Here is a 20,138-nt window from a genome sequence, read left to right as displayed (position 1 = left end):
ATGGGAACAAATGAGGAGGTGGGCAAGAACAAACCCGCGCTAGCGATATCCTATTGGTGCGTTCTAGGTACATCTGCATATTCCTTTCAGGACTACTGCATATTCCTGCCTACTCTATGAAGTGCGCGTGTGCAATAACTCAATTCGCCTTTGCACTCCTAAACAGCACAATTTAAAAATAAAAACAACTTTTGCAAAGAGTAAAGTCTACTAAACTTAGTCCGTTCTTTTCATACTAGATTTTAGTTTTCGTAACAGAAAATTATACTGAGATCAAATGTTTAATTGATGAGAATATTTGCAGACTGTCGGCCAAAATCCATGACGTTTCATCTTCTCCCACTACCCGCCAGTGGGCTTTTTTTAAATTGGTGTTTTTCAGGCCTGGAAAAGTTTGGGGAAATAATCAAATCCCAACATTTTTGGGAAAGTAATGGGAATTTATTTTAATGTAATTGATTTTGGCACAGTTTTTAAATATTTTATCAATCAAATAAAAATCTACATATCAGCCAGAATCGGAATGTCACTTTAGCCTGTCTGTGTTTGGGCGTACAAGAGTGGGCCGTTGGTCAAGGAGAGACAATCGGATATTGCAGCAGCAGGTTGGCCTATATACCCTACAAAATATGATAGAGAACAGACTAATAACTAGGTAGCCAATTCAAAACATATTGTAATGAAACAGGCAGGGAGCAGGTCTCGAACCCTCGACCTTCTAGCCCGAGGTCCGGCGCGCTATCGACTGTGCCGCAAAAGTTTGCTCGTTGGGCAGAGTCGATTCCCGTGCTTATAAACCCAGGTTCGTTACAATATATTATATCCTCTAGCTATCCGTTTAGCTATTATTAATACATATTGATGTTTTCGTCATGTCCCAAAAAACTTACCGTCACTCGCGAATAAGACCATACAAAGTTGATTAATTTAAACGATACATACGAAGTTGATTCATTCTTGTTTATAAAAAACGAACGATTCACTTCGAGTTTGGATTAGTTTGGATTCGGTTCAGTCAGCCTGCAAACACTTCTAAAGTAGCTAAGATAAACATGACTAAACTAAAAAAAATGTGTGAGCTTGCTTCAGCTGAATAAAAAATATTTGTAGCCAACCAGAGCCATTTGATATACACTCAATGTACAGACATTAATATTGAGTTGCACCCCTTTTGCCCTCAGAACAGCCTCAATTCGTCGAGGCATGGACTTAACGTATTGAAAGCGTTCCATAGGGATGCTGGCCCATGTTGACACCAATGCTTCCCACAGTTGTGTCAAGTTGGCTGGATGTCCTTTGGGTGGTTCACCATTCTTGATACACATGGGAAACTGTTGAACATGGACAAACAGGTGCGCCTCGCACCTACTACTGTACCCAGTGCAATGGCACTTAAATCTTTTGTCTTGCCCATTCACCCTCTGAATGGCACACATACACATACACGATCCATATCTCAAGGCTCAAAAACCCTTCTTTAACTTGCCTCCTCCCCTTCATCTACACCGATTGAAGTGGATTTAACAAGTGACATCAACAAGGGATCATAAGCTTTCACCAGGATTCACCTGGTCAGTCTTTGCCATGGAGCAGGTGAGCAGGTGTCCTTAATGTTTTGTACACTCGGTGTATTCAATTAGTAAGTTATTTCAAAAGTCATGAAATGTATTTGGTTGTAATGTTGTACATCAAGGGTGGCCAACCATCCTCCAGCCGAGCTAATGGGTGTGCAGGCTTTTTTTTCCAGTCCCCCTTTAACAAACCATATTTTAGCAATGAGCTGTTCAACTGGACCTTGATAAAATTGCTCTGATGTGTTTGAGCCGGGCTTGATCAAAAGCCTTCACACCCATTAGCTCTCCAGATGAAGGGTTGGCCACAGGTGTTTTATATAGTTGCCTAACAGGTGTTCTACTTTGAGTGGGGTTAAGTGCCTTGCACAACCACAGGAGATGGTCTATGGGATCAGAGAGCAGCCTCCCAGTGTCAATACCACAGTACACTTACTTTGTTAAAACGTACATAGAGGCGCGGCTAATGGTTGGTCATGGAAATATTGTTAGAAGCCATGGAAAAGTCCTAAAATCCCATCGGTCAAAATGTGTATGAAACCTGTACTGTGAAACACTATAATTCCACTATTAGCGCCAGATCCAGTATATTATGGAAATGTTCTAAAATTACAATGCAAAAATTCAAAGAAATCCTGTGTAGCAACTTTCATATGGATAAACATGAATCGTCAATAATGCTGAGTGAGAAAGTTACAGAGGAACAAAGACCATAGCCCCCCCCCCCCCAAATGCTAACCTCTCACCATTACCAATAACATGGGATGTTCCTCTATCTTTCTCACTCATCATTATTCACTCATCATTCATGATTATCCAATACATTACTTACTATTCATTTCTAATCCGCAACACAACCAAAACAAATGCACCCAACAAGTTCCTAGGAATATGGGACCAAATAAAACTTTTGACTACATTTAATACACTACATGTGAATTTGTACAAATACTTATTAGCCTTTAAAATGGGGTCGGGGCGACTAGATACACAGAGTGCGTCTACTGTATTTCTAAACACTAAAACAGAGTTGGAGTCATTGCAGCTAAAGGTGGCACAACAAGTTGAGTGTAAGGGGGCAATTCATTTTTCACACAGGTGCAGTGGGTGTTGCATCACTTTGTTCATGAAATAAATGAATTAAGTATGTAATTGTGTTATTTGTTCACTCCAGTTCCCTTTATCTAATATTAGGTTTTGGTTGAAGATCAAAAATTTGCAAAAGTAGAGAAAATTATAAAAGGGGACAAATACTTTCACCGCACTGTATGCTTTGACGTTTTAGATACCAGTGCGCTTTGTCATTAAAACCTCTTAAGGATCTGACCCTCTTTTTTTTCTTTTTTCCCCCACCTAAATGACACCCAAATCTAACTGCCTGTAGCTCAGGACCTGAAGCAAGGATATGCATATTCTTGATACCATTTGAAAGGAAACACTTTGAAGTTTGTGGAAATGTGAAATTAATGTCGGAGATAATACAAATAAAAAAAAGTGAATTTTTAAAATGTTTTTTCATGATGTTTAAAATGCAATAGAAAAGCTACAATGTATTATTCCAGGTTAGGTGCAATTTAGATTTGCCACTAAATGGCATCAGTGTACGTGCAAAGTTTTAGATTGATCCAATGAACCATTGCATTTCTGTTCAAAATTGTTGTATCAAGTCTGCCCAAATGTGTCAAATTGGTTTGATACATTTTCAAGTTCATAATTGTGCACTCTCCTCACAATAGCATGCTTTTCTTTCACTGTAGTAGCTACTGTAAATTTGACAGTGCAGTTAGAATAACAAGATTAACAAGAATTTAAGCTTTCTGCTTAAACATGCTGCTTATCAGATATGTCTATGTCCTGGGATTTACAGCCTCATGCTAATCACATTAGCCTACGTTAGCTCAACCGTAACGCAAGGACATCTTGTGATAAGAGAGATAGCAATGCTCTGGTTTCAATAGTGTCACGAACTGGCTCGAAGTCCGTAACAAAAAGGGAGACAATGTGGCGATAAGGAATACCAAAAATATATTTATTAACAGAAGTAACCTAAATACAATTAACAATGGTGTGTGTAGTCAGTCATCAGTAGTGTAAGTGAGTGTGGTTGCGTGCATACATGTGATAATGAGGGGTGTTGAAAGGTGCCAAAGCAAACAAACAAAACAGCCACAAAAATGCCACAGCCAAAATCTGACCGTCTGCATGGACAGTCTCCTCAATGACTGGGGAAGCTGTGTATTTATCCCAGGACACACCCGGGCCCAGGTGTGTCCCATGTCGCTGACGACCCTCCCAGCTCCGCCCACCGACATCCTAATAAGGAAAACAAGAGCAAAGAGAAAGAATACGGCAGACAGAGTGGGAGGGTCGTCACAATACTCCCTATGCCACAGTTTCCCAAACTCGTTCCTCGGGACCCCAAGAGGTGCCTGTTTAGGTTTTAGCCCTAGCACTACAGAGCTGATACATATAATCAAGTAATCATCAAGCTTTGATCATTTGAATCATCTGTGTAGTGTTAGGGCAAAAACCAAAACGTGCACCACTTGGGGTCCCGGGACCGAGTTTGGGAAACGCTGCCCTATGTAGTCAGTCACACTTGATATTCTATTTTCTTGTATATCACCTTATAAGACCTTCCATAAATCAGCCTATTGTTGTACTGTAGGCCTCTTTTCTTCATTACCCCCACTACACTACTGTTCAGACATGGTATCATGACTTCCTGTGTACAGTCAATGTATAACGTTTCACTTGTATTAGAGGCCATGTTTGTTTGTGACTGCCATGTTGCGGAAACTAAATGGTCGGGGGCCAAACTGTGATATATTTCATCATTCAAGTCTCGGCCTAGTCTTTACAGTACAGGAATGTGCAGCTACAAAGTAATTCAAGGACACTTGAGTGGGATCAATGGTGGGACTCGACTCCACAATAATATCCACGTAAACATTTTTGGTTTGGTTTTACTCGGCCCAGTGAACTGCATCTGGCGTTTATCTGGACTCCCTCAGGGCAAGAAGAGTGGGGGTGGGCTCTCTTTCGGAGTACCGACATTCTCCCGAAATAGCAGGAGAGAGGGCGTCATCGCTGAGAAAACAGCCGTTGCACTGGGATTGCAACACTGACTGTCCTGTTGCTACCTCTCAACTGTGTGAGCTCCTCCAGTTATATTTGAGTCAGGAAACTCATCGTGGGGACATGACTGGTCGACGTTTGAGCATTCGGCCTTAGAAGAGGAAAATCCCTGATTCTCTGTTGTGACCCTTGTTCTCTTGAAGACAACAGGTGCAATAAATGTAGATATTTTTTTACTATGTTTTGTCACTAGATCATTGGGTTTATCGATTTGTTTTCTACCCGTGACTTGGACTCTTTGTGTAGACGACCATGGTAGAGGAGACTTACTTGTGACCAGAACATTGTGTCCATTTGTACAATTACAATTGCATAGAATGTATATTTGACCCTGCTGAAGATCTAAGAGAGCAGGTGCTCTGGCTCTCCTTTAGAGGACATGGCAGGATAATTGTTTTGGTTTTAGTACCAGGCAGCCCCTTAGGCCAATCCAAATTTAAAGAGATACTTCACCCCAAAATCGAACAAAACTAAAGTGAAAGATTGGCACTTTTTTTTTTAAATGTAATGGGTTTTGGAATTAACTGAGGGTGGGCACTGTCTAATATTTGAATCGTAGTACATTTGATTAACTTGACATTTAACCTCCTGTTTTCCTCAGCTCCACATTAAGGCAGAATGAGAGAGAAGCTGGCTGCCATGTCGCGATCGCTGTGCCCCGGCTCGCAGGCCGAGGCCAGCGACGACCTAAAGACACCGAACGGCGGCGAAGAAAAGATGCAAATGAAGCGCGAGATTTCCCTCCCCAATGGCATCTGCCTCATCGTGGGCAACATGATTGGCTCTGGAATCTTTGTCTCGCCTAAAGGCGTCCTCATGCACAGCGGCTCCTACGGTCTATCGCTAGTCATCTGGGCTCTCGGCGGCATCTTTTCCGTTTTCGGAGCACTGTGCTATGCAGAGCTGGGAACCACGATCACCAAATCGGGCGCTAGTTACGCCTACATCCTGGAGTCGTTTGGCGGTTTCCTAGCTTTTATCAGGCTGTGGACATCCATCCTGCTCATTGAGCCGGCCAGCCAGGCGGTCATCTCACTGACCTTCGCCAACTATCTAGTGGAGGCGTGGTACCCCACCTGCCAGCCCCCCTACGACGCCATCCGCCTCATTGCTGCCGCCTGCATCTGTAAGGGACCTGCCTCTGTTTGTTTTTACCACTAACATTAAGTTACAAATGGAAGACTTTATGGACCAGTTTCCCGGACAATGATTTAACCTAGTCCTGGACTAAAGAGCTATTTGTCCGTGTCCCAGAAACCGTCTCTTTGGGTTTTATCAATTTCTATTGGGGATAACTAGGGTCTAGTAACAATGACTATTTTAGGTAAAGACTCAAAACATTTCCAGACTTATTCTTTGAGAGGCTTCTGGTAGAGGTGTGTCTATTCATGTCTGTCTAAACATGTGATTGTGAAGAATAGAATTGACTTTACTCGATTTCTTTGGAATGAAGGGTGTTTTGGAAAGTATTTTTTTTGTGTGTGTAATGGTACTGTATGTGCCTTTACTAGAATGAGGCCATGTTCAGATAAACCACTCTCTTTAGTCACGCAAACACATCCTCGACTCAATGCCCAGTCAGAGCATTAAAATAGCCCTGAACCCACTTTGCTTCGTGCAGCTCCTCTTGGCCATCTGACATTGGCACTGAGCTGGTATTTAGGTTAGAGAGCAGCAATGGCGTGATTCAGCCACACTGTCCAGACTAGAGTTTCCCTCAGCCCAGAGACATCTGCCACTAGTGCAAGAGAGGCTTGACAGCCAGCATGAATCTGCTACGATCTGGGTCTGCGGTTCATTAACCGAGGAACTACAGTGCTTGTCTGTGTAAAACAGGCCCCACTTAAATGGTTCTCTCCTCGTCAGGACACATAATTAGGAAAACTCTGGGCCCTAGATTGGTTTGACGGACGTTTGGTTTCTCCTCGCAAGCACACGTGCACACACACACACACACGTTTGACTCATCATTATGGAGTGAGAGAGAGAGAGACACACATTCCATTAAGACATGCCATTATTTTTCATCTGCCAGTAGTGTAGCATCTCTGTTCCATCAGTTTCATGGCAGTGAAGGGATGTGAGGTGCTTGCTTTTCCCTCTGCTTCAGTTACACAAACAGTACAGATTGTTCTGTGACAGAGATCAACTATTTTGGGATTTGGAATAGGTAACTCAGGAGCACACTGATATTACAAAAGAAAAACAATGTTCTACTTTTCTTCTGCTTTGTCCTTTTCTTTCTCCTACTTTGCATCCGTTTCCTACAGAATATCATCTCTCTCTCCCCCCCAACCCCCCCTCTCGCCCTCTCTCCGCCAGGCATGCTTATCTTTGTAAACTGTGCCTATGTTAAGTGGGGAACCATGGTCCAGGATCTGTTCACCTACGCCAAGCTCATGTCACTCATCCTCATCATCATTATAGGTATCATGAAGATAGCCAAAGGTAGGAGAGATTGTGATGTGGAGGGGATATGGGCAGAAGATTCACTTTTATTCTTTGCTGATTGTAGACTTACTCCATGACGTTTTTAAAAAATTGTTAGCTAGCAATGTCCACTATAACCTGGCTAACATTTTCGGAGAATGTAGCACAGCTAGCAGAATGGCTGTTTCTGTTAGCAGCCATTTTAAAGAATGGGGAAAGTGAGGGAGGACACCCCTTTTTGTGGAAGGGAGAGCCCTTTCCCCATGCTTTTGAATGCATTGCTAACGGAAACAAACCCTTTTCACTAGCATTGCTACATTCTCCGAAAAGATACCCAAAGGAATTCGACAATAAGATGATGAACATCCCTTTAAAAGGGGAAATCTGCAGTACAAACATTAGCAAAGCATACACCCAGCCTCAGTTTTGGTAAAAACTTTTGAATGTTCAGAGGGGGGGAATCTAAAGATATGCAATAGAAGGGATTAATACTACATTTCTCTTTCCCTCTGCCCCGTCTCCCTATTTCTCCCTCCTGCCTGTAGGAGAAACCCAGAACTTTCAGAATCCGTTTGAGGGTTCCTCCACGGAGCCTGGGTCTATAGCTCTGGCCCTCTACTCTGCTTTGTTCTCCTACTCTGGCTGGGACACACTCAACTTTGTCACAGAGGAGATCCAGAACCCAGAGAGGTAATCTCCCTGTTTCTACATTCTTTTATAACGGGGCCATACGGGGTCATGGCAAGTCTTACAAGGCATTATACATGCATGATTTTTATTCATATTTTTTTAGTTGATCGGATCTATCTTAGCCCAGAGAGTGGTGGACTTGTTAGCAGGCGTTATACACCCAACAAAGTATACATCTCCTCTCTTCCACTCTCACAGCCTTTGCCCATTATAAACTCAAACATATTTCAGACTGTACTGTGTATCACTGTACTCGTGCCTGGTTTAATTTGAGTTCAGCCCATATTCAGAGAAGCTGCGTCAGTACTGTCATCCCCAATCAGCCATGCCCCCTTCACCCAACACTTTCTGCCCTTAGAGCAAAGACAACATCACTATTCATGATTGGACTGTATATTTGGATGGTGATACGATGATTACACACCAGGAGTAAAATGGGAGCCATGCTCAAGGCCTAATTTGGCGGTGAAGAAAGGACATGGTTAAGTCTTGAATAGAGACAAATGTTAAAGAGCATTGGGTTTATTTATACTCGGGTCTATTGTACAAGAGTATAATGATGATGGATATTTTCTTATTGATGACAGCTTCTTTTGGTAACAAACAAACACCAGTTTTTCCCAAACATTTAAAATAAATACTTGTGTGTAAGAAGTATTGAAAATGGCCTCACCCACTAAATAAAAATGATGGATTTGTTTCTCTGACCTACTGACCTCTGACTTCTTTATTGCTATAGGAACCTGCCTCTGGCCATTGCCATCTCCATGCCCATTGTGACCATCATCTACCTGCTGACCAATGTGGCCTATTACGTGGCTCTGGACATGTCCTCTCTACTTGCCAGTGACGCTGTCGCCGTGGTGAGAACCTCCTGACCCACATGCTAAAAATAGGGCCAAATATGGGGCTGTTAAGATCATGTGACCCGTCTCTGTGTCCGTGTTGTTAGAGAGTACTATAGTACAATATATCAGATAAACCGAGATGACCATTTGAATCATTTCAGGAAATGTAGTTATTTTACTAGAAGACACGTTGTTGCGTGCAACATAAGTGATAGCACTGAATTCTACGGTTTATTTTAAATATAATAATTAAATACCTTTGATAATATACTGAACAAAAATATAAATGCAAGATTTTCAAAAATATCAGTCAATTGAAATAAATTCATTAGGCCCGAATCTATTGATTTCACGTGACAGGGAATACAGATATGCATCTGTTGGTCACAAATACCTTTAAAAAAAAATGTTTTGCCTCTGGATCTCATCACGGTATCTCTGTGCATTCAAATTGCCATTGAATAAAAGCCATTGTGTTCGTTGTCCGTAGCTTATGCCTGCCCGTAGCATAACCCTACCGCCACCATGGAGCACTCTGTTCACAACGTTGACATCAGCAAAGTGCTCACCCACACGACGCCATACACGTGGTCTGCGTTTGTGAGGCCGGTTGGACGTACTGCTGAATTCTCTAAAGCGAGAGGTCTGCTGGGTGAAAACTTGAACGTTGTGAAAATTCTGTGCAACTTCCAGCGTGCGTTTACTGTGAACACTAAGGTTGTACCCGCATTAAGTTAGTTTCAGACAGTGGTCAAGTAGGCTTTACAAAATAATGCATTTTATTATTCCCATACCATTATTACAGAGAATCAGACAAATTATGCTACCCTCTGCTTATTGGCTACTTATATTATTCAAGCCTGTCTCAAAATACAACACTGCCCTTTAAGACCAAGCTTAGAGGGAACATTGGTTGGATGCGGCTTATGGTAGAGAAATTAACATTCAATTTTCTGGCAACAGCTCTGGTGGACATTCCTGCAGTCACCATACCAATTGCACGCTCCAAGGCATTGTGTTGTGTGACAAAACCGCACATTTTAGAGTGACCTTTTATTGTCCCCAGCACAAGGTGCACCTTTGTAATGATTATGCTGTTTAATCAGTTTATTGATGTGCCACACCTGTGAGATGGATCTTGGCAAATGAGAAATGCTTCGTAACAGGGATGTAAAAAAAAATTGCACAAAATTTGAGAGAAATAAGCTTTTTGTGCATATGGACATTTCTGGGAACTTTTATTTCAGCTCATGAAACATGGAAGCAACATTTTACATGTTGTGTTTATTTTTTGTTCAGTGTATTTTACTGAACCCATTTCGTCTAATCCCACAGACTTTTGGAAATGCTGTCCTGGGACCGTTCAAATGGATCATTCCCATTTCCGTGGCCATGTCCTGCTATGGAGGACTCAACGCCTCCATCATCGCTGCCTCCAGGTACTGACCACATTTTTCTGAAGTTTAAAGGGATAGTTCACTTTTTTGAAGCTTTAGCTTTTTAAACTTTTTTTATATGCATCTAAGGTGTTGTTGTTTCATCAAAACGTTTTTTAAGTTTGTTAGATGGTTATTCAGCAACCAATGTCAACAATCACCCAGCTAGCAGAATTGGAGCATGTAGCATGCTAGTGAAAACATATTGAACTAGTTAGTGGTCATTGAAAGCCAGAGCTGTAACCCTTCAATGACTGGCAATGGACGTTATCTGAGATATTTGAATGTCCTACAATCAACCTGTGGTTAGACCACCTCAGATATTAAAATCAAGTTTTACGTCCGAAGCGCTGAAACATTCCATTGTGGCCGCTGAATGTCCTGTCCAGGTTGTTTTTCGTGGGGGCGAGAGAGGGACACCTTCCAAACAGTCTGAGTATGATCCAGGCGGAGCGCTACACACCTGTCCCCGCCCTCATATTCAACGTGAGTGACATCACATCTCCATAGAGCATAATGCTCTCTTTTTGATATCTTACTGTATAGTATATCTCTCAGGTCACAAGTGTGGGCCATGGCCCTCCTAAAGCAACCCCAAAAGGAATCTGTGATCCATCTTTCGAGAAACACTCGTCTATGGTGCATTCAGATCAGACCCACAGTGGAATGTCACTCATCCCTGGGTTGTGTTCTTCCAGGGGTTGATGGGCTTGATCTTTCTGTGCGTGGAGGACGTGTTCCAGCTCATCAACTACTTCAGCTTCAGCTACTGGCTCTACGTGGGCCTGTCTGTGGCCGGCCTCATCTACCTGCGCTTCACTCAGCCTGACAGACACAGACCTGTTAAGGTAATGTTAGAAAGATTCTGAATTTGAGTCTTGTGTGTTTCATTGGCTTGTCTCACTCTCTCACACACACACATACAGACGAGAGAGAGGGATGCCAATGGATGAGTAAACTTGCATCTGCATAGTTGTGCATCATCACCATAGCTTGATCCGCTGTACCCTGGCTAACCACTGGCTCCTCTCCACAGCTCTCCCTGTTCTTTCCCTTTGTTTACTGCCTGTGCAGTCTGTTCCTGGTCATCGTCCCTCTGTACGGCGATACCATTAACTCCCTCATAGGGATCGGCATCGCCCTGTCTGGAGTGCCTGTTTACTACGTGGCCATATACCTGCCTGAGGACAGGAGGCCCAAGTTTATAGGCAGACTAAATGGTAAGGATCAGAGCTGTAGACACACAGACACAGGGATGGTTTCCCAGAGCCATTTTAAAACTACTTCAGGACTTGAAAGCATGCTAAATGGAAATGTTTTTTTTGAAAGTGCTTTTTAGTCCAGCAGTTGGTCAAACCGTCACCCCATTTTTGCAGACAATTACTGTAAGAGATTAAAATGCATTGTAGCTAGAAAGTAACTGGAAGTTTTGTGATTTTTAAATTCTAATTCTGCCATTTCATGTCTGAACAAATATGATTTCAATGTGTGTGTAGCAGACTGGCGTGTCCACACATTTTTCACGTGTTTGCGGATTCATGTGTAAGAATGAAAAGTTGAAAGTGTGACCGAAAAATCTAGATGTATCTTTTTGAAGCATGTTAGTAAAGGGTGCTAAGTTGGAAATCTGTAGGAACGCCTGAGTTTATTGGGTGGCTGATTAACAAAGAGTGCCACTGTAGGCAAGAGATAGACACAGTGAGTGTACAAAATATTAGGAAAACCTAACACCTTCCTAATATTGAGTTACACCCCCTTTTTCCTCTCAGAACAGCCTCAATACCTCGGGGCATGGGACTCTGCAAGGTGTCGGAAGCATTCTACAGGGATGCTGGCCCATGTTGACTCCAATGCTTCCAACAGTTGTGTCAAGTTGGCTGGATGTCTTTTGGGTGGTGGACCATTCTTGATACACACGGGAAACTGTTGAGCGTGAGAAACCCTGCAGCATCTGGCACCTACTACCGTACCCCGTTCAAAGGCACTTGAATATTTTGTCTTGCCTATTCACCCTCTCTGAATGGCACACATACATAGTCAATGTCTCAATTGTCTCAAGCTTAGAAATCCTTCTTTAACCTGCTTCCTCCCCTTCATCTACACTGATTGAAGTGGATTTAACAGGTGACATCAAGTGATCATCATGGATTCACCTGATCAGTCTATGTCATGGAAAGATTAGGTGTCCTTAATGTTTTGTACACTCAGTGTATTTACTATTGATGGTGAAGGGAAGGATAAATAACTCTTTTTGGGGTTTTCAGAAGGTTATCATCACTGTAGCAACCACAGCTCTGTCTGTGACAAATTGTTTGTTGTGCATCCTATCCATGTTGACCAGTGAACAACAAGTCCTCTGAGTGTAATTTGATTAGACTGTTTTTAGACTCAGTGGTTTGTTTTGGGCTGTGGATCTGGGGACTAGGAGTATATCATTAAATGTGGTTCAGGGAAATGTTTTGTCAGTCCACAATGTCACACTCTGTCCCTGAGCTTTTTTTAATTAATTTTTTTAACCTTTATTTTACTAGGCAAGTCAGTTAAGAACAAATTCTTATTTTCAATGACGGCCTGGGAACAGCTTATCAAGCCCCGATGTGACTTAGTAGTCTGGTGTATGACATGAAAGAAACCACACATCAAAATGTATTTTGGCTTTTCCAACATAAACTCTGCCTGACCACTTGTTTACATTTCTCTTCATCTCTCTCCCCTCTCCTTGCCAGCCTGGGTCACCAAATACACCCAGATCGTGTTGTACTGCTGTCTGACTGAACTTGATGTGGAACCAGAGAAGTGAGAAGACAGCAAAGCTCAGTGAGGAGGCCTGGTGCCCCTCCCCCCTGGCCCATGCCACGCTTGATGCACATGCCTGGAACACGAAACCTGACTGAGCCGTGCGTGGACAAAGGCTGCACTGAAGGGTTGGCTGGTGGGGGCTCGATGCTTGCCCAACTACCACATTGCGTTCTGAAAGGCTTTCCAAGTGTTGAGGACAAAATAGGAGCTGGTACTTGATCATGTGCGAAAGGAACTGATAACTGTGGGATTTTTTTTTTTTTTTGCGAACATATTATATTTTCCTATAAGAGTATGACTGCTCATTGTGTAATATGCTCATGGTAATATAATGTCATGTGCTTACCTGTGTTCTTCTTCAAGTGTTTATTAATGTTCCCACAAGAGGTTTACCTAGTTATTTCTTTGGATAGCACTTACAGCACATGTCCTACAGTTCTGACAGTCAACAGTCTTTGGCTTGTGTCTTCTTGTGCCGAGTCACTAAGTGGTGGTCTGACAATGTTATGACTTACAAAACATGGCCGAATGGACCAATCGGTATGCTGTAAATTACATACAGTAGAACTAATCACATAACGCATGTATTAATTACAATATGAGCTCTCAAACAGGGATTTGATTATTAAAGTGTTTGGTTTTTAATTGCTCAATGATTACATTTCAACGTGCTAGTTCCTAAAACTGTTGTGGCCTACCATTTTATTTAGCTAGGCTTGGGCTCCAATGCAACCCATTTTTATCTCAATATCAAATCATTTCTGGGTAACAATTAAATACCTTAATGTGACGGTTTTTCAATTCAAATGGACAAAAAGAAACAAAATAGCTTCTTAGCAAAGAGTAATTTCTCAAGCAAGAATTTTGCTAGGACTATCTGTGAGTGGTCTGAGTGGGGAGGGGAAAACTGAAAACTAGCCTTTATTGACAGAGGTTTGAAACTCTTTCTTATTGGTCTATTAACCAATTTACCACCTGGTGATGTCACCGGGCAGACCAATACGCCTTCCCACCAAATCAGGCTGAAATTTCAGGCAGTCTTTTAAAACAGCTTTTACACTAAAATGGCATTATCATAATTCACTATTTCGCAGTATTATTCCAACTTCATAGTGCAGACATATATATAAAACACAGGAAATCACGTTTTTGATAACACTAGGCCTTTAAAGCTCAGAGTTACTAGCACTGTATATCACTTTTATAGTGGCCTGAATCGTGTTATATTTTATGTTTTCATGAAGCTAGAGACTTAAAGTAGTCGTCAGGGCTATTTGCAGAGTATAATCTTTCAAATCGTTTGGATGTTAGGCAATCTGGCACACGTGGACCACTGTCACAACTTTTCTTTGTTTCCTCAGCCCACCTTCTCCCTTTACCAACCTTTACCCTATCCCTCTCTCCTTTACTCCATTTCTTTTCCCTTGATCATTATGTCTCTCTGTCTCGCTCTTCCTCGTTCTTGGGAGATGTTACAACACCTGATTAGGGTGTAGTTATGGCTTTTGACATGTTGATACAGATTTGATTGATCCTTACCCAAAAGGTGTTTCTTTCTTGTTCCATTTTACGTTCTTGAGTATACGAGTGAAAGCTGTGATTAGTCAAATCATGTGTTGTTTCCTTGTTACCATAATTTTCTAGTATGAATTAAATATTGAATATCTATTTTCCCCCATACCTCTAATGCCTTTTCATTTCCAAGGCTCATGTTATGTCAAGAGTTGACCTGCTTTTAAACTGCTGTCTAATCAAAACATCTAATAAATAGCATTTCACATCTTTAAATAATATGGTAGCTTCACTCCAAATCCTGAAAGGCATCATCCTCACACAGCGCAACTGGCACCTATTGGGTTTGTTCCATTCAATCACACTGGCCACTGACATTGATAACACACAAAACATGATTCACTGCTCTGCTGCGGTTTCCTATATTCTGTAGCTTCAACCTCCACAACACTCAAAACCCATATCTGCGACAGTACATCTCTAGATTTGAACTGTTGGACATTAAAGGATGGGCATTCCTTTTTGCCCTTTGACCAGTTGAATAATGTGACCATTCCTGTGCTAAATGGTACTTTACGTAAACTTGATCATGATCAGTGTATTGCTGATTCTTGTCCGGTCTTACTGGCACCTACTCTCAGGCAGAGTATGTGAGCGGAGCAGAGCGAGGAGTGGAGTGTACCTAATTTGACTGGAGTGTGGAGCAAGTTTCCCAGAAGGCTGGAGCTTTGGCCTTCTTGCCCGCTCTGGTAGCACTCACTTCACCAAGCTCAGGGCATGTCCGGCCAATCATGCATTAGTAGTCTACTTGTGTGCTGCTATACCCCCCTTGCTTTCGCTACTCTCATGGAGTTCGCTAAATATTTTCATAAGGAAACTGATAAAACACACAGGTGCTAAAATCAAGGTGGCTTTACAAAGATGAGGGAGTGGGGTGATGTAGTGTCCACACCTAAATAATCATTGTGGAATCTGAAAAGACAGGTAGCTCGAAAGCATGATGGAGTACTTACTAATTGCACACGCTGACAGAAAGAAATGAGGTGGGTAGCTAGCTAAGTGTGTTATTGTAGCAAAGTATTTATAAACAACAACAAAAAAATCTGATCTCTTAAAAGTTTCGTACATTTTTGTTCTATTATCTATACAATAGGCCATCATTGATTTTGGCCCAATAGGCCTGGCATATTACCTCTTTCAAGGCGCTTTCTGTTTTGATAGGGTTATCTTACCTAAAAATCTGTTAGGTCTACCTACAGAAAAATGTCCAAAAAAAACAACCAAGCATCCCTGCCCAGCCTGGCAAAATTTGCTCGAAGGGTGTTTAGCATCCCCAGTGGCTCTGGAAGCGCTGAGGGGGTATTACCCGCTGCTGGCAATACGCTGCATGCGATCTCCAGGCACCATCGCATGAGCCTGAAGCCACAGACATGTTTCTAAAAATGAATTCAAAGTCACTAATAAGCCTAATAAGGCATTTTTTGTTTAATATGTATTGAATTCTAAGCCTATATGTGCAATTTATAGACTATAATGATTTAATACATGAAATGTTAAATTGCTGAGTGCTTAATTGTCAGGCGGTCTATGTGTAGCTGGTGTAGAGGAGTCAGGCGCAGGACAGCAGATATGAGTAAATAAACATATTTTACTCAACATATAATAAATGCAATACAAAAACAGAGCCCACAATAACAGCCCTACCTACATAGAAACAATCCCTCACAAACAAACATGGGGGAACAGAGGGTTAAATTATGAAAAGGTAATTGGGGGATTGAAACCAGGTGTGTAAGAACAAAACAACTGGAAAATGAAAAGTGGATCGGCGATGGCTAGAAGGCCGGTGACGTCGACCGCCGAACAAGGAGAGGGACCGACTTCGGCGGAAGTCGTGACATTAATGTCCCTGCCAGCCCCGTGTCACACTTGCAAATGTTTCACAATGTATTTATTTTTTGGCTATAGACTTCAATTAATTTAGCCTAAATATTTCATTTTTGTGCCTTCTTAGGCTATCTGGCTGTCTGGCTCCTGACCTATAGTGTTCATATGCTTTTTATTTGCTGTTTAATACGACATATAGCCTATTTGAAATGATGAGCGCTTCTTAGTCACCTTTTCCTGTTGTTTAATTAAATACTTTTTTATTCAAATCATATGGTTTGGTTTCAATACTTCAAAACCAAAATGGTAAGTAGTCACAAAAATAGATGGCTGTTGGTTAAATTGGGATTTTAATGAATGGAGCGAATTCGGAGCGGTAGTTTTTTTTCTTCCTTTGAGCTAGGAGCTGTTTTTGTGGAGTGGTGCGCAACTGCTCCATGAGCGAGGAGCGGGATTTCTGACTGCTCAGCTCTGCCCACATGCTCTGCTCTGTTGCAACTCTTTTCATCAGATGCAACAAGGGTGCTGTTCTAGAGGGGGTTTCAGGGGTATTATCCTTGATCGCACTCTCACATGCTACGACAAGATCTCTAGTTAGGGGGTAGGCTCGGGTCAATGGGCGTCTGAGCATTGTGCTTTATTTTCTTTTTTTCTCACTAGAGTTCCAAATTGCCTGTGGAAGCAACGTCAGCACAAGAACTGTACATCGGGAGCTTCATGAAATGGGTTTCCATGAGCAGAACACACAAGCCTAAGATCACCATGAATCATGCTTCACCATCTGGCAGTCTGACAGACAAGTCTGGGTTTGGCGGACTCCAGGAGAACACCTAGCCGAATGCATATTGCCAACTGTAACGTTTGGTGGAGAAATAATGGCCTGGGCCTGTTTTTCATGGTTCAGGCTAGGCCCCTTAGTTCTGGTGAAGGGAAATCTTAATGCTACAGCATACAATGACATTCTAGATGATTATGTGCTTCCAGCTTTGTGGCAACAGTTTGGGGAAGGCCCTTCCCTGTTTCAGCATGAAAATGCAACCGTGCACAAAGTGAGGTCAATACAGATATGATTTGTCAGTGTGGAAGAACTTTACCGGCCTGTACAGACCCCTGACCTCAACCCCATCAAACACCTTTTGGATGAATTGGAACACCGACTGCGAGCCAGGCCTAATCATCCCAACATCATGTCCCCACAGCAATGTTCCAACATCTTGTGGAAACCTTCCCAGAACAGTGGAGGCTGTTATGGCAGCAAAGGGGAGAACAACTCCATATTAATGAACATGATTTTGGAATGAGATGTTTGACAAGAAGGTGTCCACATACCTTTGGCCATGTTGTGTAGGGGTTAACACATTTCCCAGGGTTGAATCATTTCCATGCACTCATATGAAATGGCAAGTTGTCAAACTCTATTTATGTAAACTTCTATTTATTTTCGCACTACACTAGGTCCTAAGGTTCAGAGTCTAATACAATAGTGATGAGTTACCTTGCCTGACAAGACTTGTGTTAGCTCCCCAAGTAGCGGCTAGGTTTGAGCTCAAATGGCTAACAAAGACGGTCATGAACATGGTTATGACTTGTCAATGTTCAGTGTATCACATAAAAGCTGAGGTAATAATCCTCAGATCTCAAGAGCACCTCACAGGAGTTCAACTCTCTCGCTGTACTGCCTCTCACATGCCCTGACCATGCTTTTCACCGGTGTACATGACCTGTCTGTCTGTGGTGTCAGGGTACTTGGCAGTGGTGCCCCTTAAAAAGCCCATGTAGCTTCCTAGAGTGCCTTCGGAAACTATTCAGACCCGTTTGAGTTTTTCCACATTTTGTTACGTTACAGTCTTATTCTATAATGGATTAAATTCATGTTTTCCCTCAATCTACACTCAAAACCCCATAATGACAAAGCAAAAACTAGAAATTTTTGCAAATGTATTAAAAATAAACAGAAATACCTTATTTATATAAGTATTCAGACCCTTTGCTATGAGACTCAAAATTGAGATCAGGTGCATCCTGTTTCCATTGATCATCATTGAGATGTTTCTACAACTTGATTGGAGTCCACCTGTGGTAAATTCAATTGATTTGACATAATTTAAATCACACACCTGTCTATATAAGGTCCCACAGTTGACAGTGCATGTCAGAGCAAAAACCAAGCCATGAGGTCAAAGGAATTGTCTGTAGAGCACCGAGACAGGATTGTGTCAAGGCACAGATCTGGGGAAGGTTACTCAAAAATTGCTGCAGCATTGAAGGTCCCCAAGAACACAGTGGCCTCCATCATTCTTAAATGGTAGAAGTTTGGAACCACCAAGACTCTTTCTAGAGCTGGCCTCCCAGCCAAACTGAGCAATTGGGGGAGAAAGGGCTTGGTCAGGGGGGTGACCAAGAACCTGATGGTCACTCTGATAGAGCTCCAGAGATCCTCACTTGGAGATGAGAGAACTTTCCAGAAGGACAACCATCTCTGCAGTACTCCACCAATCAGGACTTTACGGTAGAGGCCAGGCGGAAGCCACTCCTCAGTAAAAGGCACATGACAGCCCGCTTGGAGTTTGCCAAAATGCACCTAAAGACTCTCAGAGCATGAGAAACAAGATTCTCTTGTCTAATGAAACCAAGATTGGCCTGAATGCCAAGCTTCACATCTGGAGGAAATCTGACACCATCCCTATTGTGAAGCATAGTAGTGGCAGCAGCATCCTGTGGGGATGTTGTTCAGGGGCAGAGACTGGGAGACTAGTCAGGATCGAGGAAAAGATGAACAGAGCGAACCCTGCAAATGCTGGGCCAATTGTGTGCTGCCTTACTGGTCTCCCAATCATGGCTGGATATGATGTGGCAAGGATTCAAACCAGGTACTGCAGTGACGCCTCTAGCAGTGAGAAGCAGTGTCTTAGACCACTGCGCCACTCGGGAGCCCAAATACAGGTGTGCCAAGCTTGTAGTGTCATATCCAAGAAGACTCGAGGCTGTAATCTCTGCCAAAAGTGCTTCAACAAAGTACTGAGTAAAGGGTCTGAATGCTTATGTAAATTGTGACACTTGATAACTTAGCAAAAACCATTATGGGGTATTGCGTGTAGACTGATGAGGGGGAAAAAATGATTAAATCTGTTTTAGAATAAAGCTTTAAAGTAACAAGTACTGTGTTATTGACTTGTTAATTGTTTACTCCATGTGTAACTCTGTGTTGTTGTCTGTTCACACTGCTATGATTTATCTTGGCCAGGTCGCAGTTGCAAATGAGAACTTGTTCTCAACTAGCCTACCTGGTTAAATAAAGGTGAAATAAAAATACAAATAAAAAGCAAAATGTGGGAAAAGTTAAGGGGTCTGAATACTTTCCGAATGCACCGTACATACTATTTTTGACCAGACCCTGTTGAGAAGTTGAGTGTTGCCCGGATGGTTATTGTTTTTCATAGAAATTCCTTTTCTACATCACAGTCTCCGTTGGTAGCTAGCTTTACGGCTAGCTATTACACTCGGTTAGCCGACCTTCTACAGTGCCTTCAGGAAGTATTCACACCCCTTGACTTTTTCCACATTTTGTTGTGTTACGAGGTGATTCAAATTGATTTAGTTGTGTCACGTTCTGACCTTTATTTCCTTTGTTTTGTATTTAGTATGGTCAGGGCGTGAGTTGGGTGGGCAGTCTATGTTTGTTTTTCTAGGTTTTGGGTATTTCTATGTTTCGGCCTAGTATGGTTCTCAATCAGAGGCAGGTGTCATTAGTTGTCTCTGATTGAGAATCATACTTAGGTAGTCTGGGTTTCACTGTGTGTTTGTGGGTGATTGTTCCTGTCTCTGTG

The 20,138-nt window shown here is 42.2% G+C and overlaps 1 protein-coding gene across 2 annotated transcripts; it reads left to right on the top strand.

Annotated features, from left to right (window-relative positions):
• The first annotated feature begins 4,680 nt into the window (after nt 1-4,680).
• LOC112260197 (Y+L amino acid transporter 2) lies at nt 4,681-14,585 on the top strand. Of its 2 annotated transcripts, none has more exons than XM_024435116.2 (10): nt 4,681-4,870; nt 5,311-5,835; nt 7,032-7,157; nt 7,685-7,829; nt 8,569-8,692; nt 10,013-10,116; nt 10,503-10,599; nt 10,812-10,961; nt 11,150-11,333; nt 12,840-14,585. In XM_024435116.2, the coding sequence occupies exons 2-10, from the start codon at nt 5,328-5,330 to the stop codon at nt 12,911-12,913; spliced, it is 1,512 nt and encodes a 503-aa protein (XP_024290884.1). In that variant the 5' UTR covers nt 4,681-4,870; nt 5,311-5,327; the 3' UTR covers nt 12,914-14,585. The 2 variants fall into 2 exon arrangements, with proteins under 2 accessions (XP_024290884.1, XP_024290883.1); XM_024435115.2 differs by having other exon boundaries at nt 4,682-4,859.
• The last annotated feature ends 5,553 nt before the right edge of the window (nt 14,586-20,138 follow it).

The sequence above is a fragment of the Oncorhynchus tshawytscha genome, linkage group LG10 (assembly GCF_018296145.1).
Source record: "Oncorhynchus tshawytscha isolate Ot180627B linkage group LG10, Otsh_v2.0, whole genome shotgun sequence".
NCBI classification, from domain to species: Eukaryota; Metazoa; Chordata; class Actinopteri; order Salmoniformes; family Salmonidae; genus Oncorhynchus; species Oncorhynchus tshawytscha.
Note: the sequence above shows the minus strand (reverse complement) of the source record. Positions and strands in the feature narration are given on the sequence as shown.